The sequence below is a fragment of the Saccopteryx bilineata genome, chromosome 9 (genome assembly GCF_036850765.1).
Source record: "Saccopteryx bilineata isolate mSacBil1 chromosome 9, mSacBil1_pri_phased_curated, whole genome shotgun sequence".
NCBI classification, from domain to species: Eukaryota; Metazoa; Chordata; class Mammalia; order Chiroptera; family Emballonuridae; genus Saccopteryx; species Saccopteryx bilineata.
This window is the reverse complement of record NC_089498.1, coordinates 58,926,319-58,950,640: the sequence shown is the minus strand read 5'-3', so window position 1 is coordinate 58,950,640 and position 24,322 is coordinate 58,926,319. Positions and strand designations below refer to the sequence as shown.

The following is a 24,322-nucleotide window of genomic DNA, read 5'->3' as shown; positions in this document are numbered from 1 at the left end:
AAGACTTCAGTGTGGGTGACACTACCTTATACACACACATCTTAGTATCTCAGCAAATAATCCATTTTAGATGTGATCCAAGACAAACCCCAACTTATTCTAAATTCTCTTCTAAACAAGGGACCAATGTATATTACCTTTATACTAAAATTTAGTAAACAGACACAAACCTAAAGCAATAAAATTTTTATAATTAATGGTGATTAATTAGCCAAGTCAACAGACCTCAGTCACACAATTTGAAATTAATTTTCATGCAAAATATTACAGTTTTAATCTTTACTTATAAACTATTTTTTAAATCTTTTTAAGTAATCAAGACAAATAGTAGAAAAAGCATTTTATTATATGGAAAAAGCTACATTAAGTTCTGTAAAAGGTGTCATTATAATATTGCCTATACAGAAAAAAATTCATATGTGAATAGCAACAAATAAAAGTTACACATCTTCCTACTTAGCAGTGCAATTACTTCACATTGCAATAAAGTTAAGTCAAGTATAACAAAATCAAAACAAGTGTTTCTCCATAATCAGTATACTGAGAATTACAGTGTAAAGAACATTCAGGTTTAAGAAATCTGCAATTGATCTACAGAATACCCAAAGACAAGGGAGACAGTTAATTCACTTACTTAAAAGCTGTTCTGTTTTTTTCAATACTGTTCACAGGAAAAAAGTAATGAGTTGACATACATGTAAATAGAATATATTTAGTCTATACAGTAAAAAAATACAAATTATAAAGTGAGCTAACAAAGAGTGAAATCTGAATACAGGTTTATAAAACTGACAACATAGACAACACATACAGTATTTCTCATGTAAAAACATCTAGTTTCAGCAAAAAATAATTTGGTTGCTTTTCTGATGCATTGTAGATCTTGTAAGTTGAAGATGCAGATGTCCAAGTATCTTAAAAACCATAATAAATGTCTTTCTTAATGCATACAAAATGATAAATGCTCTCATCACAGTCTTAAGGGTTTATTGGAAGTTTGTTTTGTCTTGCTTCAGAAATACATTTAAAAAGGATAAAAATCAAAAGATTTTATGGTACAATGAAACAGTAAACAGTGCTCAATTTACTGCTAATATTGAAAAAAACCTAGATTTTACAGTACTCTGGTATATATGAAAAAAATTTTTATTTTACATTGCATATTTCTGAGTCCATTCTCTTGCGTGTCTGTTGTATCTGTAGGCATACAAAAAGGATACAGTAAAAACATACAAATTGAATCTTTTAGAAGATCTAGCTATATAAAACAGTTCATTCTACCTTCCTATGCTTCATTGCAATAATCATACATATACCACTTATTGGATCAATGTGATAGCCTTTTGCATAAATAAAACAGAAAACGGAAGTTATTTTTTAACTGATGAATTTTTGTACAACCTACATGAAAATATACCTAAATTATAGACAACAAAATGAAAAAAAACCCACCAAAACAATTTCTAATAATAATCTGTAAAAGGCAATAAGCATTATTTATAAATTTCAAATGAATCAATGGTACCATCAAGATGAAGCAGCTTGACAAGTAGGTCAGTTTGGGGAGTTTAGGGATGATTTCCCTTCTTGGGGGAATATAATATCTAATATTCCCAATTATCAAATTCTTTCATTTACAGTTTACTACTTAGAATTATGTATAGTTCTTTCCTACAAAAACATGACATACTGTGCAAATGCAGAACATGTACTATTAAAAAGTAAAGGATTATAAACAGTATGTGAAAAGAAACAAGATTTTTTGTAAAAAGACTAACACTTTAAAAAAAATGTTTACTCCACTGGGAAAGAAAAATGTAACTATATTAAGCATAACTAGATGTACTTATTAAATATATTGGTAATACTTTTATTTTGGGAGACTACAAAAAAAATGTAACCAAACAGAAATAAATATAAGTGAACACTTACTTTTCTTTGTCTGATTTATAGATTTGTGCAATATCTGGTACTAAGGGGTCATCTGGATTAGGATCACAAAGTAGAGAACATATGGACAATAAAACTAGATTTAAAAGAGAACATCATATTAATGATCTTTCTTCTTTATACAATTAACATATGTGAAAATAATTCCATTGAATATAGACACTGAACTTACAAAGAAAATAATACAAACACATTAAGTGACACTTCACACTATAGCTGGTAGCAAGTACTTCTAATTTTTAAAATTACAAAATTACCACATAATGTATAAAATATAAAATTACTATAACTTCTGAAGTTTTAAATTCTATTTGAATTTCTATTTATTTAAAAAATGCGAACCTCTAACGTAGCTATTACAACTCAAGAGTTCTCTACAAAAATAATTTTGGTAACACACACATATCCCAAATGGTACATATTTAAAAACCTTTTAGAATAGCATCCTAGCTTTAGATGTCTCTTAGAGAAATTTTGTATTTTAATAAGAAAATTGTACATTTTCTATTCTGTTTTAATGCAGAGAAAGTCTGTGTTCTGATCAATTCAAAGTGAAGTAATCAAATTACAGTTAATAGTCCAAAACATTTGGACACAGTGCTCAAGTACTTTCCTACTTTGGTCGTCCTATAGATCAGTGGTCCTCAACCTTCTTTGGGCCACAGACCGGTTTAATGTCAGAAAATATTTTCACTGAGCGGCCTTTAGGGTGGGATGGATAAATGTATCATGTGACCGAGACAAGCATCAAGAATGAGTCTTAGACGGATGTAACAGGGAATCTGGTCGTTAAAAAAAAATAAAACGCCATTCAGACTTAAATATAAATAAAACAGAAATAATATAAGTTATTTATTCTTACTCTGCGAACCAGTACCAAATGGCCCACAGACCGGTACCGGTCTGCGGCGCGGGAGTTGGGGACCACTGCTATAGATTGTCCATAAGGAAGAAGGATTGGAAAGAGTTTTTCAATGACTCTTTTATTCTGTGTACATAATTTGTACCACATACCATATTTCTCCATGTATAAGATGCACATTTCTTCGAAAAATATGGGGTCTAATAACTGAGTGCATCTTATACAGTGGTTGTAGATTTTTTTAAAGTGCATCACTCGCTTTATCGCACTTGTTTTTGCGCTCATTGTTGAAGACAGTGATTCGTCATCAGACATAAATGAGGACAAACAAGCTAATGGATGGGAGTTTTGACAGTGATGAGGAGTTGTATGAATTTCATGATAAATAAAACTTGAGTTCAATAACTTTACGTAATATATATTTTTTTTTCAAATTTTGGGCCCCAAAATTAAGGTCTTGGGGAAATATGGTATATGTAAAAATAATGTGAATAATTACTATATAACATGTATATTTCAAAATACCGATGAAAATTTAAAAAATAGTGGTTTCTTGCCACATTACATCAAAATATTAATGCAAATAGCTATACACACAAAAAACCTAAGAATATGAAAAAAGAGGTAACAAGGACTCTGGTTCCTTCTGCTTCAATTGCATGCCACCATTTTTGAGGGGGCCCACGGAATCTTCTGAATGACCTTCCATATTCAGCCTCCTCTACTATGTATGTTCCATAATCTTTTCCTATTCTTAAAAATCCACAGGTGGATTTTGGAAGTCAGAGTAATGATGGTGTGAGAGATACCCTGGATCTCTCCCTTTGAAATGTCAACAAATTAAACACCTATAACACAGTGAAAGAACCCCAGCTGGGCTCACAGGCGTGCCTGAAAGATCTGACTGCATGGAATGAACTAAAGGTGGGGAGTTGAGAAAGGGAGAGGAAGAGAAGACACCCTTGTAGTCAGGCTCCAGAGAGGAGAGAAACCTAAACTGCCTGGGTTTTTGTCTGCCAGGGCTCCAGAGAGCAGAGAAACCCAGAGTGACTGGGTCTCCTGCTGGGAGGAGCACAGAGATTGGGAGACAGTTGGAGAGATATTAAACCAAAGCAGCAGCAGAACGCGGGTCATGGCCAGTGTTTTCCTGACAGCAGCCCACACTCAGCACAGAGACAGAGAAAAACAAAGTGCGACACCCTAAACTCCCAGATCCTGCCTTTCTCCCCCTACGAGGTCTGGAGAGTGGCAGACATACTCCACAGATAGCTCTCCAGAGCCACTCTCTCCCCTGGAGAACAGAGGCGCTCTGTGTCTGGTCCCCTGGTCTGCTGAGACATGGGGAGGAGTGCCCAGAGGCCTGAGACTGCCATGGCTAAAAATCTACAGGTGAATTTATAAAGCAAAGTTGATTCTTAAATGACAGGGAAAGGAACTGCTAAGAGCACTAAAATTAAAACTAATATTTAATTCATCTTCCTTATCTCCTATTGTATATTAAACCACAATTACCTGGGCTCACATCTCACCCTGGCATACTGGGACAATGCTCCAACCAACTGAGCCACCAAGCCAGGGCAAAAAAAATTCAAATGTTTTAAGATAAGGAAAAAATATGTTGACATTCATTTGAGTACTTACTGTGTGCCAGGAGCATAATGACCCTTTGTAGTAATACTATTAAAGTCCTTATTTTACATATGAGGAAACTGAGGCTATTTGAACCTGTTCTAAAAGGACAGTTACCAGAAGGCAACAATAACAATTATTCATCATAAAAAGCTATTAGTATCAGTAGATGAGTGCTCAAAATCTGGCAGGCTAACATTTCTTTTACATGTGTAAGCACTCAGCTGTTTATGCCAAATGAATTCTATTTTGTGGTACCTTTAAGGAAAGAGTTTATGAATTCGAATAATGCTTTGATACAGAATCTTTCCTACATCGAATGCACAACAGTTATATATACTATGTCAAAGATTTTTTAAAAGACACCAGAATCTACATGAATATTTTACACAAACATTTTAGGTCAGAAAAACGGCCATTCACAAAAAACTGACTGACCTAAAGGGCTACTATTTACTTAATATTTGAGATAATTATGGTTGCAGACTGTTTTCTATAGACCTTATCATTTTAATTTTTATTTTATTATTTTATTTTATTTAAGTGAGAGGGCAGGAGATAGTGAGACAGACTCTTGCATGCACCTCTCAACTGAAATCTACCCGTCAATCTTTGTCTTAGGCCATGTTCGAATCAAGAGCTATTTTTAGTGCCTGGGACTAGTGCTTGAACCAATCCAGCCACTAGCTGCGAGAGCAGAAGAAGAAGAGAAGAGGGAGAAAGAGGGGAAGAGAAGCAGGTGGTCACTTCTCCTGTGTGCCCTGACCGGGGATTGAACCGGAACATCTGCATGCCAGGCCATCACTCTTATCCACTGAGCCAGCTTGCCAAGGCGTAAACCTCAACATTTTTAAAAACAAGTTATATGTTCAGGTAGTATTCATTTAAAGAAATTTTTTTTAATGACCATGGATCCTTCCCTGAATACTTCAAGAGAAACAATTTGCTTAAATTTTATAAAAATGAAAAACTACCAAGTTACTTCTGGGACAGATGCTTCTAACTCAAAACAATCTTTTCCAAATGTCAGGTTCTCTTCTGTTAGAGAAACAAGTCATAGAGTAAGAGGGCTGGCACAGCAAATATTATTGGCTAAAGAAACAAGAATGCCCTCAAAATGCCTGATAATTTAACAAAGAACAATTTTACAGATTTACTGAAAGTTAAGAATCCACATGGAGTATGTATCAGTCATTATGACAAAGTTACTGATTATTCAAAGTTTAGAACAGTGATTTTCAACTGGTGTGCCACGGCATACTGGTGTGTTTGTTGCCAGAGGCACACTGGTGTGCCTCAAGAATTTTTAAAACATGCAATACTTTTTTTTTTTAATTGAAAGAGAGAGAGAGAAAAGAGACAGAGTGAGGAGCATCAACTAGTAGTTGCTTCGCTTTAGATGTTCACTGACTGCTTCTCATATGTGCCCTGACCAGACGAGTTTAGGGTTTAGAACCAGCGACCTCAGTGTTCTGGGTTAACGCTCTACCCGCTGCGCTACCACAAGTCAGGCAATACCTGATTCTTTAGACAGGGCACTCACCTTTTCTCTCTTAGATTGTCAAATTAAAAAATGATAACATCCAACACACAATAGCCAGTCATCTGGTGTGAATGAATCTAAATTATACCAATTTTTTTTAACAGATCAGCAAAAAGTATAGTTTTTGGTGTGCTGAAGAATTTTAGTTAATTAGCTTATGTGTGCCATAAGAGTAAAAAGGTTAAAAATCACCAGTTTAGAGTAGTATGTTCGGCCCTGGCCGGTTGGCTCAGCGGTAGAGCGTTGGCCTGGCGTGCGGGGGGACCCAGGTTCGATTCCCGGCCAGGGCACATAGGAGAAGCGCCCATTTGCTTCTCCACCCCCCCCCCTTCCTCTCTGTCTCTCTCTTCCCCTCCCGCAGCCAAGGCTCCATTGGAGCAAAGATGGCCCGGGCGCTGGGGATGGCTCCTTGGCCTCTGCCCCAGGCGCTAGAGTGGCTCTGGTCGTGGCAGAGCGATGCCCCGGAGGGGCAGAGCATCGCCCCCTGGTGGGCAGAGCATCGCCCTTGGTGGGTGTGCCGGGTGGATCCCGGTCGGGCGCATGCGGGAGTCTGTCTCTCCCCGTTTCCAGCTTCAGGAGGAAAAAAAAAAAAAAAAAGAGTAGTATGTTCATATACTACATTACTCTAAAGTATAAAATATGTCATTCATTTTAAGTCATTTATTTTATCAGCCTAATCTTTCTTCTTAGATGAAGTAAAGCAGATGTAAAGCTTTAATCATTATGTCAATAATTCTCTTTACCTAATTGGACAACTGGCCCTAAAATCACGTTCACTTCTGTCTCTTTCTTTTTCTAAAGATAAAGCCAAAACTGCCCTGGCCAGTTGGCTCAGTGGTAGAGCGTCAGCCTGGCGTGCAGAAGTCCCGGGTTTGATTCCCGGCCAGGGCACACAGGAGAAGTGCCCATCTGCTTCTCCACCTTTCCCCCTCTCCTTCCTCTCTGTCTCTCTCTTCCCCTCCCGCAGCCAAGGCTCCATTGGAGCAAAGATGGCCCAGGCGCTGGGGATGGCTCTGTGGCCTCTGCCTCAGGCGCTAGAGTGGCTCTGGTCACAACAGAGCGACGCCCCGGATGGGCAGAGCATTGCCCTCTGGTGAGCGTGCCAGGTGGATCCCGGTCGGGCGGGAGTCTGTCTGACAGTCTCCCCGTTTCCAGCTTCAGAAAAATACAAAAAAAAAAAAAAAGCCAAAACTAAAGGGTAAAATGTCAAAAGACATATCTCTAAATTCCAACACCCTCCACACCAAGCTAACTGCTAAAAGCTAAAGAGAATACATATAAAAGCTATAAAAGCAAAGCAAAATCAAAGCAGGAGAAAATACAGTAGACTGGTTTTTTTTAAACTTTGGTCCTTAATAGATACTTCTGCAATACATTTACTGCCACACTATTATCAACTGTTATATATCTGATAAATAAAATTACCTTTTGATACAGTCAGAGCTGGTGACCACTGCGACCTCAGGATATCAAGACAAATACTTCCATTACTGTTTATGTTTGGATGATAAATTTTTGTTGTGAAAGCAATCTGAACATAAAACAAAGCAAAATAAATATGTGACAATCCAGTAACAATGAACAAAACAGAACCAGTTTGCTCTAGGGCAGGGGTCCCCAAACTTTTTACACAGGGGGCCAGTTCACTGTCCCTCAGACCGTTGGAGGGCCGGACTATAAAAAAAACTAGGAACAAATCCTTATGCACACTGTACATATCTTATTTTAAAGTAAAAAACCCAAAATGGGAACAAGTACAATATTTAAAATAAAGAACAAGTAAATTTAAATCAACAAACTGACCAGTATTTCAATGGGAACTATGGACCTACTTTTGGCTAATGAGATGGTCAATGTCCAGTTCCGTATTTGTCACTGCTAGCTGTAACAAGTGATATGACGCGCTTCTGGAGCCGTGATGCATGCGTCCCACATCACCGGAAGTAGTACTGTATGTGAGTGACGCCGCGCTTTGCGGCACTGCCACATACAGTACTCCAGGAGCACAGGATGCGGATGCATCATATGCTCCTCTCACTGACCACCAATGAAAAAGGTGCCCCTTCCGGAAGTGCAGCAGGGGCCAGATAAATGGCCTCAGGGGGCTGCACGCAGCCCCGGGGCCGTAGTTTGGGGACCCCTGCTCTAGGGTAAAATGCCTTCAATTTTACTGACCCTAGTAGATAAATGTATTCAATGCAAATTGAAAGAGCACCTACTTTGTATGCACATAGTTTTAGCTACTAAGAATGTGAAAGGAGATAAAGCCAGCCTCCCCCCCCCAACCTCCCAAGAAACAGAAATATTTTGGAGAATGCAATAAATCAAGTCTGAAACACCTGGTATGACTGGCTGAGTATCACCCAAAATAATTAACCATGGCTTGGATGATCCCTCAAAGAAATCCTTTTTTAATTTGATTATCGGTGATACCTCAAAGTGACACTAGGATCTACAAATAGGGTTCTGACCCTGTTCTAGGGGAAAGCTAAGAGGCCTCAGCTTAGGATCTGTCCTAAGAAATTCACCAAGAATCCTAATATTCCACAAGAGTTGTTACATTGTTTCATGTATCTAATGTTATTCAGGTGTTCTTAAAAATCTAAGATAATTATTTCCTGTACACGCTTCTCTGGGGAGCACCTCTGGGCCTCCTTACCCCAGGTGGTCAGCACCTTTGCCTTTCTCTCTCTTATGCTCCAGGGGCCCTTCTGCGTCTCTAACTTGTTTCCTGAGCCTAGGCAGCCCAGCTGGCTCACTTCTACTACCTCTGTAACTTTCTAAATAAACTTTCTCTTATAATTTGAAAAAAATATTAAAAAAAAATCCTTATTTCCTGAATGACAGAATGTGTTAATGATTTCCTCCCTCCTGATAACCTCATCATTTGCTTCCTTTCAATCTCATCCACATATATCTATATCTATATTTCTATATCTATATAGATATATAGAGATATAGATATATATTTTTTTTTAGGTGAGAAGAGGGGAAATTAGTGAGGCAGATGCCCAGAGGCGGAGGTGCTCCGGGCAGTATCCAGCTATTTTTAGAGCCTGAGGCTGACTTGCTCCAAAGGCTCCAAACCCAGCTAACCTCAGTTCCCCAGGACCATGCTCCATCGGCTACAGGAGGGTAAGAGGGAGAAAGGGGGAAAGAAAGAAGGAAAGAAGCAGAAAGTTGCTTCTCCTTGTGCCCGATAGGGAATCGAACCTAGGACATCAATACATCAGGCCCACGCTCTATCTACTGAGCCACCAGCCAGGGCTCAATCTCATCTAAATTAAACTGAATAAGAACATGCTTTTATATCTTCTACCAAACTAAATGAAAGGACCGTGTTATATTTACTTTTGTATTCCCCAACGTAACAGAACATGGTAGGTGTTCAATAAATGCTTGCTGAATACCTAACACTGAGAAAAATGTATCAACTTTGGAAAGATAATCCCCTAAAATGAAAAGTCTGATTCTTAACCATAAAACTCAAACTACAGAGACCTTAATGAAGAGAAAAAGAAAGTAAGGAACCTAATTTATAGCTTTTAACAGATAAATAGATAGTACTGCCTTTTGTTTTCCAAACATAATACAATATTTGAGTAAGAAAGCATATTTTAGACTCTGCAGTTTACAGAACAGTTGAACATGCTAACCTGCCTTGCACACCATAAAAATGTCTCTGGATATATTGATGTAAGTCGCATCAATCGTAAAATAAAAATACCTTTGGTGGTTTAAAAGGATAGTCTGTCGGAAAATGTACAGTGAGAAAGAAGACTCCACCTTGATAGGCGCTATCAGGCTGAAATTACAAAATATTTGCATCAGTGTTTGATTACTACATTTATTTGGTAACCTAAAATGACCCTTCCCTGCCCCCCAATATGCCAGTTTGAAAAACATGCCATCATTGCATAAGCTGAAATCATTTACCTTGCAAACAGGTTTTTCTTTGCAGGTATGAACGAGGATTTTCCAACTATCATGTCAACATCATAGATTTTAAAACAAATAAAAAATAGGGCACACTTAGTGGTGTGACTTGCCCAAACAAATCTGTGTATGAGTACAGATTTTTAAACATTAGTATATACACAAGGTTACTGTGAGAAAAGAATAATTTTCTACAGCAGTAATCAGTATAAAAAAAGGGCTGGGCTACTGTTTACCTTCTTAGCTATAAAAATAAAGTTCTAATGGTGATTTAAAGGGCAAGAATATGATAAACTGAAGAGAACAAGTTATGAAAAAGAAAGGCTAAGGGACATTAGTACATATTGTAGACTTCAAATCTTCACTCAGAAATAATTTATAAAAAATGCAAAAGAATACCAAACAAAACTGAGAAATTCAATATTCATGGAATTATCAAATTAGAATGGACAAGACTAATTTAAATTTGGCCATGTGTCATTATGGCAGTTAGAAAATACAATGTTGCAAGCAAGGGAAAAAGACAATTTTTTTAAAAGGTAGCAAAAATACCTAAAATTATACTTTAATCCTTGTGTATTTAATTAAATTTATCATGTTATATCAACATTTTGGTTATAATAGCAAGATTAGCATTACTTCCTTAAGTTTCTGCATTTTATTAGAGGACTACACTGTATACCTACTCTTACTATATGCATTAATTCTAGTTCATCAAAAACTACAAAGAGTGTAAGAAACATAAATTACAATGGATAGTCATGGTCTGTTTTGATAGTCAAATGATACAATAGAGTAACATTTGAGATTACTAAAATAAATAAAGTATGAGTAACATAATTGTAACCATTTGCTACATGTAATTCACTTAAGAAATATTTTTGAAGGGCTATGATTCAAGTGGTCAAGATGGGTTTTTAAATGACAGTATAGTATTTTAAAGGTTCTTAGTAAACAATGAATAACAAATAACTAGATTCTTATTAAATGTTATTTATATAAATGTTGCATTTTACCCTATAAAGGCTAACAATTTAGTAATTGAGATACCTGCCTAGGACTCTTGTTCTGAAAATTCAGTAATTGTTTTGTTTCGTAAGTTAAACAAAGGGCAATATGATTTAAAACTCTCTAGCTTACTAGATAAAGCTCTTTTGGGGGACGGAGGAAAGAATGATGCTCATGGAAACATGTTGCTATGTTGTCCAGAAATGTCAGTGCCATTCTTCTGCTCACAGAAAGGACGGCTCTTCTTGGTCATAAATGCCTCTCCAGTGTAGAAAGAAATCACCTTAACAAAGGTATTAAGTGTTAAGAGAAGCCGCTCATAAAAGAGCAGGTTAATTTTGACTTCAGGATAATCCGAAAAACTAAAAGCAGCAAACTCATGAGATGGCAAAGAAAAGACGCACTGGAAAACTTCACCAGTTCTTCTCTCAGAAACAGGAAGTGCTACTGCAAACTGGCACTTGTTACTTGTAGGAATCCCGTTATTTGGTTAATTAGACTTATTTCTGACTTACTAAAACTGTTGATGTGAGAATAATTATACTTAGTTCTGAACTGGCTTTTGGTGTTAAAAAAATAAATAAAGGAAATACACAGCCTGGTTGTAAATTGTGGGTGATCCATTACTATGTGTAATGGTCAAGTATTTGGCAAAGGAAAACACATCACAATGATCCTAGTTTGCCATCAGTGCTATAGAAAAGCATCATAAACCCTTTAATCACGTTTTAGTTGCTGAGTGATTCAGATACAAAAAGCTCAACCTGAGCCATAAACATCTGATCAAAGGTGAGATGGCAAGAATGAAGCATGGCTGAGGGGGTTAATTTCATATATATGAATCATACTTACAGGCCCCATAATAGTTGCTTGCCAGTGGAACACTGAAACAAACAAAGGAGTTTTGGAGTCATTAACAAATGTTCAAATCTCTATTATTAGTGGTAGCAAAACGCTAGCAATAAAGCAAAGCTTACAGTCGTCTCCCACAGGTCCAGCTGAACAGTGAGCAGGTGGGTCTCGTTGTAGATCACTTAATTCCTGAAGCAAAACAAAAATACTCAAGGTTAATTCTCTCTCTAGAGAAACAAGCATAATAATCCAAACTATCAACTTCACTTTAAAACCATTTTACACAAAATATGAAGACAAAATGTGGCCTGTGCCTGGGGCGGGGGGGATAGGGGTAGGGGTGGGGGGATTGGGGTGCACCCTCACCACTCAGCCTTTCGCTCAGTTTTTCGTCTCTCTCACCCCGGGACTCCCAGGTGGGTGCTTGTGCAGGGGCCTCCACACTGAGATTGTCTAAAGGCACAGGGAAAACAGTGGAAAATTCACTGTCACCACTGCCAGAAAGAGCAATTTATAGCTTTCTTCTTTTCTTAAGCTCCCAATTTAGCTTCATACTATATCTCATGTGGGCTTTTATTCCTGACTCTTGGCTAAACTCCTTAAGCTTAACCTATTGACCTCAAAAGTATTAGGTAGCTGCACTGTCTGTCTACCTCCCATTACTATAGCAATCAGCTATGTACTCTATTTGGAATAAACATGATAAGTACCTCGCTCCTCAACTCTCCAATCACAGACACCTATGCTAAAAATTAGCAGAAGATATACCAAGAGACCATCCCAGCATTAAGAGACATTTCTATTAAGTAAACCAAGTGTTTTTTCTTACAGCTAAAACACTGTACACATCAAAAAAGTTAAATGTATAAAGACTAACATCAAACATTTATTTTTTCTTCTTTTTCCAAGTGAGAGGAGGGGAGATAGACTCCTGCATGTGCTCTGACTGGGATCCATCATGCAACCCCCATCTGGGGCTATGCTCTGCCCATCTTGGGGTCATGCTCCCAACTGAGCTATTTCTAGCACCTGAGGCAGAGGTTCCTTGGAGCCATCCTTAGTGCCTGGGGCCAATGTGCTAGACCCAACTGAGCCATGGTTGTGGGAGGAGAAGAGAGAGAGAAAGAGAGAGAGAAGGAAGTGGGGGAGGAGGAAAGAAGCAGATACTTGCTTCTCCTGTGTGCCCTGACTGGGAATTGAACTGGGACATCACAGGCCTGGCTGACGCTCCATCATTGAGACAACTGGCCAAGGCCTACCATCAAACATTTATTATAATCTTCTGACATAATCATTTTGACCATAATTCTCTTATTAATACCCAACATGAAATGTTTTGAAAAATGCTAAATTAAACTTCTCTTAGAATTAGTTCCATTAATATTGTAAATGTTCTCAAATGTTAGTTATTAATGGACAGAATAGTAAAACACAGCATTACCTTTAAAAAAAAAAGGAAACAAAATATAGTTTGTCACTGATTGGAAGAAAAGTAGGAATAAGATATTTGCGAGAGAGATAGAGAATGAGACAGACAGGAAGGGAGAGAGATGAGAAGCATCAATTCTTTGTTGAGGCAACTTAGTTGTTCATTGATTGCTTTCTCGTATGTGCCTTAACCGGGAGGCTACCACAGATTGAGTGACCCCTTACTCAAGCCTGAGAGAGACCTTGGGCTCAAGCCAGCGACCTTTGGGCTTCAAGCCAGGACCTTTGGGCTCAAGCCAGCGACCATGGGGTCGTGTCTACGATCCCATGCTCAAGCCAGCAACCCCATGTTCAAGCTAATAAATCTGCGCTCAAGCCGGATGAGCCCGTGTTCAAGCTGGCGACCTCGGGTCTCAAACTTGGGTCCTCTGTGTCCCAGGCCGATGCTCTATCCACTGTGCCACTGCCTGGTCAAGCAGGAACAAGATATTAAACTCCTTTATGAGACAGCTCCAAACCTTGAAAAAATTAAATGGATTAAAATATTGTTTTCCTTTAACATCTCTGAGACAAAAATATTTAATGAGTACTGTAGACAAGGTAATTTATAAAAGAACTAGGTATATAATATAGAAGAAACAGTTCTTACTTCAACCGGTTTATAATCTTATTCGGGAGAATAAAGGCTCACAGAGAGATGGCTATTTAAGAAATAGCCTAAAGGTTAAATGAAAAGGAGGAGAGTGGGCCATATTTTGAAACCTAATATTGATCTATAAGCTCTTTTTTGCTCTCAAGGAAGCGATGGAAGGATCACGGGAATGACACAGCTTCAGCGTCCTGGATTGGAATTCCAGTTTTACCATTAACTAGCTTTATGACCATGGAGAAACAACTTCATTCCCTTAGAAAGAAACGGATCACCTCCAAATTTATAAAAGACATAAATTCAAAATAAAGAACTATGTATTAGGACTGAAGAACCTAATTTAGTTTGGAAGATCAGGGAATGTCTCTGAAGAAGGGAGATTTAAGCTGAAATCTAATTGAGTGGGGCTTAGTTTTGTGAGAAATGAGTGACACTGTGTGGCAGAGTGGCATAGGATGAGGCTGAAAAAGTGGGCAGAGGCTAGGCAGAAAACTGAGAATACACCCATGTTAATGACTGGGGGTTTATACCATTGCGTTGGGAGGGTTTTAAGAAGTGGCTTGATCAGACTGAAAAGATGGCTGGCTCTACTGGTCTAAGTATTGAATGGATTAGAGATGGTAAAGAAGAGAAGCTACAAGATTACTTACTACAGGCAAGAAAAAAGGAGGCTTAGACTGAAGAAGTGACAACAAAATAAAAGTGGATAAATCTGAGATTTTTTGAAGGGTCTACCTATCACAGGATGTGACAATGACGAATTAATTATATGTGCAGAGTAAGGAGAGTAAGGAGAGAGGTGTCATCCTACAGATATGTATGGTGAAGATTAGTGGCAGCTAAGTTACTCCCTGCTCTATTGTCCTGACACTCCTCGGAGATAGGTGTGATGACACTCCCTAGGTTACAGATAAAAAGCACAGGTGACACTTGTATGTATAGGATGGAACTGGGATTCAAACCCTGGCAATTGAACTTCTAGCTTTTTAGCTTTACAAATGTACAAATGTAGATACCATTTACTGAGATTAAGGAACAGTAAAAGACAACTTGATCTGGAAAGTCGACACAGAATCTGTGATTCCTGTGATAGCAAGGAAAAATTTAGTTCAACATACAGGGCTGGAGCCTAACAGGATGAGGCTAGAAATTAGAAAATCATTATACCTGGTATTTAAAACCATGACAATGATGTAAACATTTTCATAGGAGTACATGTAAACAAATACTGCATTTCATCACATCTAAGATGCCATCCACCGTAAATCATATAATTTTATGTACCAATAATTAAGAAGGAGTGAAGCCAATTAACTTTAAGATACTATCAACTATAAGAGGCAACCAGATTTTGGAAATGTTAAAATAAAAACGATGGGCATTTTAGAATCATTGCAATGTGGTAATTATCGTATTTTCCCATGTACAAGACACATCCTTTTTCAAAAAATTTGGGATCTAAAAACTGGGTGCACCCTTTTTCAAAAAATTTGGGGTCTATAAACTCGTTGTGTCTTATACAGTGGTTGTACATTTTTTTACTTGCATTTCCGGCTTTTTCGTGCTTGTTTTTGCACTCACTGTTAAAGACATTGAATCGTCATAAGACACAGATGAGGACAAGCTAATGGATGGGAGCTTTGACAGTGATGAGGAGTTGTATGAATTTTATGATGAGTAAAACTTGAGTTCAATAACTTTATGTAATAACATTTTTTTTCCCAAATTTCGGGCCCAAATATTAAGGTGTGTCTTATACATAGGAGCATCTTATATATGGGGAAATACAGTACAGCAATGAGTTTAGTGTTCTAACAGAGACAAACAAGAAGAGGATGTGGTAGGGAAAGGCTTCCCTGAGAAAGTGATCCGAGCTAAGTGACTGAGCCCAGTGCAAAGTCAGGTCTTCTTGTTCCAAGTCTTCTGGTCTACCTTGCTATTTTCATTGTTGGTTTTGTTGCTGTTTTTTTCCACAGCTGGTGCAGTGCTTCTCTTCCTGACAAGAATTAACTAACAGTGTTAGCAGCTCCTTTGCTCCAGATATAATTAAGCAATAAAGAGAAAGATTTCAGTCTTTGACTTAGCAATAGGGGTTAAAAAGCAAGGTTTTGAAGCTCCCATACAGGTGCCAATGCACACTTGCAACATGACCTTAGGCAAAACATTTTTTTCTCTCCTAATCTTAGTTTTCTTTCATGTAAGGGGTATTTCCTTTTTCATCCACAGTTCCTAGACAAACAAGAGAAATGGTACATGTAAAGTGTGCAGCAGTGTCTGGCAAACAGTAAGTATTCAAATAAGTGTTAAGATAATAGAAAATTAGGCCCTGGCTGGTTGGGTCAGTGGTAGAGCGTCGGCCTGGCGTGCAGGAATCCCGGGTTCAATTCCCGGCCAAGGCACACAGGAGAAGCGCTCATTTGCTTCTCCACCCCTCCCCCTCTCCTTTCTCTCTGTCTCTCTCTTACCCTCCCACAGCCAAGGCTCCATTGGAGCAAAAGTTGGTCCGGGCACTAGGAATGGCTCTATGGCCTCTATCTCAGGCGCCAGAATGGCTCTGGTTGCAACAGAGCAATGCCCCGGATGGGCAGAGCATCGCCCCCTGGTGGGCATGCCGGGTGGATCCCGTTTGGGCACATAAGGGAGTCTGTCTGACTGCCTCCCCATTTCCAACTTCAGAAAAAAAAAGAAAGAAAAAAACAGATAATAGAAAATTGGTAACAACCATCCTATTCTCTAGTAGCAGACTATAACTATTTCATTTAATCAATCAGGGGAGGAGCAGTTCCCAACTCACAGCCCCAGTTTAGGACTGATTTACTTAACAGTTTTCTAATTTGGGCTTTTAGAAGATTGCTTCTCAAAATATTCTCATGTGAGCCCTGGCCGGTTGGCTCAGAGGTAGAGCATCAGCCTGGCGTGTAGAAGTCCCGGGTTCGATTCCCTGCCAGGGCACACAGGAGAAGCGCCCATCTGCTTCTCCACCCCTCCCCCTCTCCTTCCTCTCTGTCTCTTCTTCCCCTCCCACAGAAGAGGCTCAAGTGGAGCAAAAAGTTGGCCCGGGTGCTGAGGATGGCTCCATGGCCTCACCTCAAGCACTAGAATGGCTCTGGTCGCAACAGAGCGACGCCCCAGATGGGCAGAGCATCGCCCCCTGGTGGGCATGCCAGGTGGATCCTGGTTGGGCGCATGCGGGAGTCTGACTGCCTCCCTGTTTCCAACTTCAGGAAAAAATATATATATATTTATATATAAATAGAAAACATAGTCTATAATTGTGGTTGTAAAAAACTGTTAATGATTCACTTGTACATATATTTTATATATATATGTATATGAGCTAGACCAGGAGGTGGCGCAGTGGCAGAGCGTTGGCCTGGGACACTGAGGACCCAGGTTTGAAATCCTGAGGCTGCTAGCTTGAGCACGGGGTCACCAGCTAGCGCAGGCATGGCCAACATACAGCCTGTGGGCCGGATCCGGCCTGCGTAATGAATTTATGTGGCCCGCGGTTAAATTTTTAATATTCTCCGCTACCTTAAAATCTAGCTACTCAGAAGCGAAAGCATCTTTGATTATTGGAAATCAAGATATTTAGGAAGATAGTACCCCTTCAAGCTCATTCCATTAATTAAATAGTTTCAATTGATTGCAATACAGTTTGAATATTTTTATATGGTATATAATTATATTTTTATTAAAAAATATTTTTATTAAAATATACATTAAAATTTTTCACTCATGTTTATTCATAAACAAATTACATAATAAAATTTTGTTTTAAACGAATTGTTTTTGTATTTAACATTTTTTAATTTTAATATTTCATCTGGCCCATGAATAAAGTTTTCTTTCTAATCTGGCCCAGAGGCAAAAACTGTTGGGCACACCAGAGCTAGAGTGTAGGATCACAGACACGACCCCATGGTCACTGGCTTGAAGCCCAAGGTCGTTAGCTTGAGCAAGAGGTCACTGGTTAAACTGGAGCCTCTTGGTCAAGAAACATATGAGAAAGTAATCAATGAACAACTAAGGTGCCGCAACTATGAATTGATGCTTCTCATTTCTCTCCCTGTTTTTGTCTGTCCCTATCTGTCCGCTCCCTCATTAAAAACAAACATTACATTTATGAGAATAAAGTAAACATATACATAAATACATACACATTTGTTTATTAACCAAAAAACCCCATTTTACTTGGAATAGCCTTGAATCCCATTCAAATTTCAAATGTCAGACAGTTCTTCCAGTCCCATTAAAACATTACAGAAAAATAAAGGTTTTTTTTGTTCTTATATTTTTGTGTCCTGATTCTACCTCCTCTGTAAAGAGAAGTTAGAGCTAAGGATGAGAGACAGAAAAATCTAACAATGGAACTCCTGTGTAAGGCCAGTAGGGTGGCCGTGGCCACGCAGGTTCACGTTGGATTCTGGCAGATCATAAAGGAACTATGGAGCCAGAGGATGGTGGGTCATTCTGTTTATCAGTCTTGCAAGGACAGCCAAGCAACAAGCAGGCAGGGCAAAACTGATTCTCCCTCTCTTTCAGGACTCACAAGCAAACAGGAGGGGGTGGGGTGGGGCAAGCGGTACCCCCTTCTGTGGCAAACAATAGCAAATATGGCCCCTCCCAATGGCAGCAGGCAATCTGCAATCTACAATCTGCCACCCTGAGGGCGAGCACTTGTAGCCTTAAACAGACTATACACACGTGGTGCTGCCCCCTGCTCATGCACCAAAAAGGCAAAGTACAAACAAGCAAGCTTAACACACTTGTTTGCCCAACATCGTGCAAAGGCCTGGTGTATTTTTCATTTGTTGAGAGAGAGAGAGAGAGAGAGAAAGAGAGAGAGAAAGAGAGAGAGAGAGAGAAACACTGATTCATTGTTCATTATTCCACCTATTCATGCATTCATTGGTTGATTCTTTTATTTTTTTTAAGTGATGGTGATAAAGAGACACCACCACATGTACCCTGACTGGGATCCACCCAGGAGTTGGGGTGGATGCTCAAATCAACTGAGCTCTCCTCAGTGCCGGAGGTTTACACTCAGAGCAACCGAGCTCTCCTCAGTGCCTGAGGTCTACGCTCAGAGCAACCGAGCTCTCCTCAGTGCCTGAGGTCTACGCTCAGAGCAACCGAGCTCTCCTCAGTGCCTGAGGTCTACGCTCAGAGCAACCGAGCTCTCCTCAGTGCCTGAGGTCTATGCTCAGAGCAACCGAGCTCTCCTCAGTGCCTGAGGTCTACGCTCAGAGCAACCGAGCTCTCCTCAGTGCCTGAGGTCTACGCTCAGAGCAACCGAGCTCTCCTCAGTGCCTGAGGTCTACGCTCAGAGCAACCGAGCTCTCCTCAGTGCCTGAGGTCTACGCTCAGAGCAACCGAGCTCTCCTCAGTGCCTGAGGTCTACGCTCAGAGCAACCGAGCTCTCCTCAGTGCCTGGGCTGATGCCTGAATGAATCGAGCCACTGGCAACGGGAGGAAAAGGAGAGAAGGAGGAGAGGGACAGGGAAAGGAAGATAAGCAGATGGGCGCTTCTTATGTGTGCCCTGACCAAGGGTCAAACCTGGAATATCCGCATGCCAGGTGGACGCTCTATCTACTGAGCCAACTGGCCAAAGCCCATTGGTTGATTCTTGTATGTACCCTGACCAGGGCTCTAACCAGCAACCTTGGCATACCAGGACATCACTCTAACAAACTTGCTACCCAAACAGAGCCAAAGGGCCTAGTTCTTAAGTTATCTATTGAAAGCTCGCTTATTATAAAAAAGAAGTGGCTGATGGCACATCATCATCATACATTCTTAATAGTCACATTCACCATTACTACTAATAATGCCACTAATGCTTTGGTGGGGTGACGTACACATCCTAGACTTTTTAGCAGGATCTAAATTTCTAATGTCCCGTCCTGTTGTCAAACCATGCCTGAAAATATGCCCTATTATGTTGATTGGAAATATCTAATTAAAACTAGGGTATATAGGAACAGCCAAAATGAACAACACAAACAAAATACAGGTCTTGAATTTGAAAAAAGAAAAATAATGAATTCTGAGATGAGCTAAAAAGGTGAAATATAACAAAAACTACAAACAAATCAGAACCCCATCTTTCTTGCTCTTAGTCTGCTCAGCAGCCAATGCATTTTTAGATAAGACACCAGAAACTAGCGACCACTTATATTCATTAAATTCCTTTTAACTTTGTTCACTCCCAGTTTTGAGAAATCACCTTATCTGACTTACGCTTATTCTAACTAGCATTCTTATTTATTTGCTTCTAGCATCACAGGCACATAAGGAATATAAAAAATAATTTAGTAATATTTATGTTATTCCAAAACAAAGTGTTAGGATTAGTCTCTTCCTCTGTTCCTCTTTCCACAATCTGTAAGAATTAACACCGAATTACACAAATAGCTCAAGTCCAAAGGATCCTCCTAAGAGTCAAGGCTTAATTACACATTACTCACAGCTAACGGAAACCCCTTCTAATGAACAGTTTATCACACTGACACTCACTTCTTGAACACTTCATACAATTCCACCCCTACCCTGAAATCCAGAATGCACCCTATCGCTAGTCCCGATAACTTTTCCACTGACTCCTTGGGCCTTTTGACTAGGTCTTTGCAGCCATGCTGTTATTCTATGCTGATTTAAAATAAGTATTGTATTAGAGCGTCTTGGTTATAAAAGCAAAACAGTGTTTTGCAGGAGAAATATGGAAAGAACAATATGTAAATAGGCAAACACATATGAGACCACTATCCAAGTCTAATTATTGCCAAGCTATTCTTAGAATACCTCTGTCCACAGCTTGGGTGGGAAATGAGGTGTCACTCACTGCTGGAGGAGTGTCAAATTGAGATACAACCTTTTGGAGGGCAATTTGGTAATAACTGAAAGTGAAAAATGCATACGGTCTCTGACCCAGTCATTTCAACTACAGTAATAACTGTCCAAATAGCCAAGGATAGAGATAGCAGAATGTTCAGTGGGGCATTTTATACAATTATGAAAAACTGAGAATAACGTAAAGGACCATCAGTAAGGAATGGTTTTATGATATAGCTATATTATGAAACACTGTACAGCCATTAAAAAGAATGAGGTAGATCTCTATAAACTGACATCAAAGAATGTTGTGTGAATATAGTTTCTGAGTGAAAAATACAAGTTGCCGTAGAGTATGCCCATTAGATTCCAAAGTATATAAACATATTAACGGTATATAGTCACAGAAGATAAATAAAAGAATACACACCAAATTTTTAACAGCAGTTATCTCTGGGAGTGAGTTGTCATTTTTTATTTATATCTTCTAAAATGTTTCAATTTTTTACGTTTGTAACATTAAAAAAATAATGATTTTATTCAGGTTCTTATCAGTTTTATGAAATAATACTTTTTCTTCACCACAGCTCTCTTATTTTTATTACCAAGAGACAGAGAGAGACAGAGACAGAAAGGAAGGGGGAGAGAGGTGAGAAGCATCACCTCGTAGTTGCAGCACTTGTAGTTGTTCACTGATTGCTTCTCATACGTGCCTTCACCAGAGGGCTCCAGCTGAGCCAGTGACCCCTTTCTCCAGAAAGTGACCTTGGGTTCAAAGCCAGTGACCTCTGGGCTCAAGCCAGTGACCATGGGACCATGTCACTCAAGCCAGCAACCCCATGCTCAGGCTGATGAGTCTGTGCTCAGGCCAGATGAGCCCATGTTCAAGCCAGAGACCTTGGGGTTTTGGACTTGGGAAGTCAGTGTCCCAGGCTGACACTCTCTCCACTGCACCACCATCAGTCAGGCACATCTTCTCTTTTCATTAATAAGTTTTTATAAGGCAAGGAAAGTCTAAGAACTGTTACAGATCAGAGGCTATATATACTAGAGATACAACAATTAAATCTAACACACAATCCCAAGTTGGATCCTTAAACAGAAAAAGAACAGTGTAAAATCTGTTTATAGCAGGGGTCTCAAACTCAACTCAGCATGTGGGCCGCAGAGCAAGATCACAGCCGTTCGGCGGCGGGCCGCACTAGGTCTACAAAAGGCAACTGTTACGCAACACTTTTCTTGAACTTCGTGGATTAGTCTGCGGGCTGCACAAAATTGTTCAGCGGGCCACATGCGGCCCGCGGGCCGTGAGTTTGAGACCCCTGGTTTATAGTATTGTACATGTTACTTTCCTCATTTTAACATCTGTATTATGGTTAAACAAGTAATAAATATCAGGGGAAATTAGGTAAAGAATATATATAAACTGTTATTTTGCAACATTTTGGTAAAACTAAAATTATTTCAAAATTTAAAAGAAATAATATAAAACTTTTTATATATATTCTAAAACAATTTACTATTCTCTTTCCCCAACTTGCTTTTTTTCCTGTGTTCCCTATATCTATTAAAGAATATTAATCTCCCAGTCACCAGGCTCAAAATCTCAGCATTGTTTTGACTCTTTCTTTGATTCTTCATATACGGTCAAATGAAGTGTATTATAATATACTTCAAGGTAGCCTGACCAGGTGGTGGTACAGCGGATAGAGCATTGGACTGGGATGTGGAGGACCCAGGTTCGAGACCCCGAGGTCGCCAGCTTGAGCGCGGGTTCATCTGGTTTGAGCAAAACTCACCAGCTTGGACCCAAGGTCGCTGGCTTGAGCAAGGGATTACTCAGTCTGCTATAGCTCCACGGTCAAGGCACATATGAGAAAGCAATCAATGAACAACTAAAGTGCCACAAGGAAAAATTGATGCTTCTCATCTCTCTCCCTCCTGTCTCTCTGCCCCTACCTATCCCTCTCTCTGACACTCTCTTTCTGTAAAAAAAAGAAATATATATATGTGTGTGTGTGTGTATATATACATATACATACACACACACACACACACACACACTTCAAGGCCTGTCATTGCTTATCATAGTTACTTCAAAAAAATTACATTTCAACTATAATTGATTTCCAATACTTTATGCATTACTTGCATAATAATATTTTAAAAGCACAACAGTTTATTTCTGCTTAGAAAATTTCAGTGGTTCCTCAGTGCTTATTTTTAAGACCAAATTCAACCTATAAAGGTCCCTCTTTTCAATTTCTCATCCCAACCTCACACTTTCAAATAGGTTCCCCATCACAAATGTGCCCAGTAATTCTACAAAGAACCTGCTTGGGTTTTCTAAAACACTTTCAGGAGGTCTGTGAAGTAAAAATTAATTTCATAATAAAACTAAGATGTTATTTCCCTCTTTCACTCTCAATATCTCATGAAGATAGTGCCATTTTCCAGTTTATAGCATGATATAGTAACATGAATGCATAGCAGATATGAGAACTCAACTATCTTCTATAAGCCTGACTATAAATGGATTGGAACACATATAAAACAATGCAACTCTACTTTTTTTGTTGTTGTTCTAGAAAGATATTTTTAATGAAAATGTTATTTAGGTTAATATATGAAGGGTCTATAATTTTTAAATTCTAAATATATTTAAATTTCTGCTTTTAGTTTTTATACAGTAAACATATAACTCATACAAATAAAACAAAAGCTTTTTTGGGCCCTCAATACTTTTAATTTTTTTTTTTTTTTTTTTTTTTGAGAGAGAGAGAGAAAGATAGGAACAGACAGATGAGAAGCATCAACTCATAGTTGCGTCACTTTTCAGTTGCTCATTGACTGCTTCTCATACATGCCTTGATCAGAGAGACTCAAGATGAGCCAGTGATTCCGTGCTCAAGCCAGAGACCTCGGGATTTTGAACCTGGGACCTCAACATCCCAGGTTGATGCTCTATCCACTGTACCACCATCAGTCAGGCAAGGCCCTCAATACTTTTAATATAAGGGGATCCCACAGATCAAAAAGTTTCAGAACCTTTTTTGTACAGTCTGGCCAACTTGAATGTTTCTTGTACATGGCTAAGTTTTCTGACCTTTTTAGTTTTTCTTCTCCTAAAATAACCTTCCTTCTATCTCCCTATGCCCAAATTTTACACATCCTTGTTAACAGTGGCTGTCTTCTCAATGGCCGTTTAAGTTTTGGAATTAGACTTAGATCAAATCTGGCTTTGCTACTGACCTTTTCTAGATGTGTGACCTTGGGTAACATACTTAACCTGTTTGTGTATCAAAGTGCCTCATTTAGGGATATCCCTGGTAACACTGAAGAACTATCTTGAGAATTAAATAAAAACACGTTAAGTAAAGTACCTAGTTAATACCTGGCATGTATAATATATGCTTAATTAATGCTAATTTTCTCCCTTTCTTTCTTTTTTTTTTACCAGAATATTTCTTATAAAATTGAGCCTTTTATGCAATTTTTATTCATGGATTCCTCCATAATACTTAGCACAGTACCTTTTATAAGGTGTTTGTTATTGAGTTTAGCAATAAAATTTAAGGAATATAGATAACTCATATTTCTGATTTTAAGAAATGTGAATGGGCCCTGGCT

The 24,322-nt window shown here is 38.8% G+C and overlaps 1 protein-coding gene and 1 pseudogene across 8 annotated transcripts in view; one reads left to right on the top strand and one right to left on the bottom strand.

Annotated features, from left to right (window-relative positions):
* UBE2D1 (ubiquitin conjugating enzyme E2 D1) overlaps positions 1 to 24,322 on the bottom strand; it is an 88,319-nt gene that overhangs the window by 40,594 nt on the left and 23,403 nt on the right. For 7 of the 8 annotated variants that reach the window (XM_066243126.1, XM_066243130.1, XM_066243128.1 and 4 more), the window contains 4 exons: positions 11,906 to 11,969; positions 11,781 to 11,812; positions 9,712 to 9,789; positions 7,410 to 7,515 (listed from right to left, as the gene is read on the bottom strand). In XM_066243126.1, coding sequence (XP_066099223.1) covers positions 7,410 to 7,515; positions 9,712 to 9,789; positions 11,781 to 11,812; positions 11,906 to 11,969 — 280 coding nt within the window. Of the gene's footprint in view, positions 1 to 470; positions 1,198 to 1,932; positions 2,027 to 7,409; positions 7,516 to 9,711; positions 9,790 to 11,780; positions 11,813 to 11,905; positions 11,970 to 24,322 lie in introns of those variants that run through there. The other variant, XM_066243129.1, reaches the window with a different exon arrangement.
* On the top strand, positions 12,082 to 12,649 carry LOC136313157 (phosphatidylinositol N-acetylglucosaminyltransferase subunit P pseudogene; annotated as a pseudogene).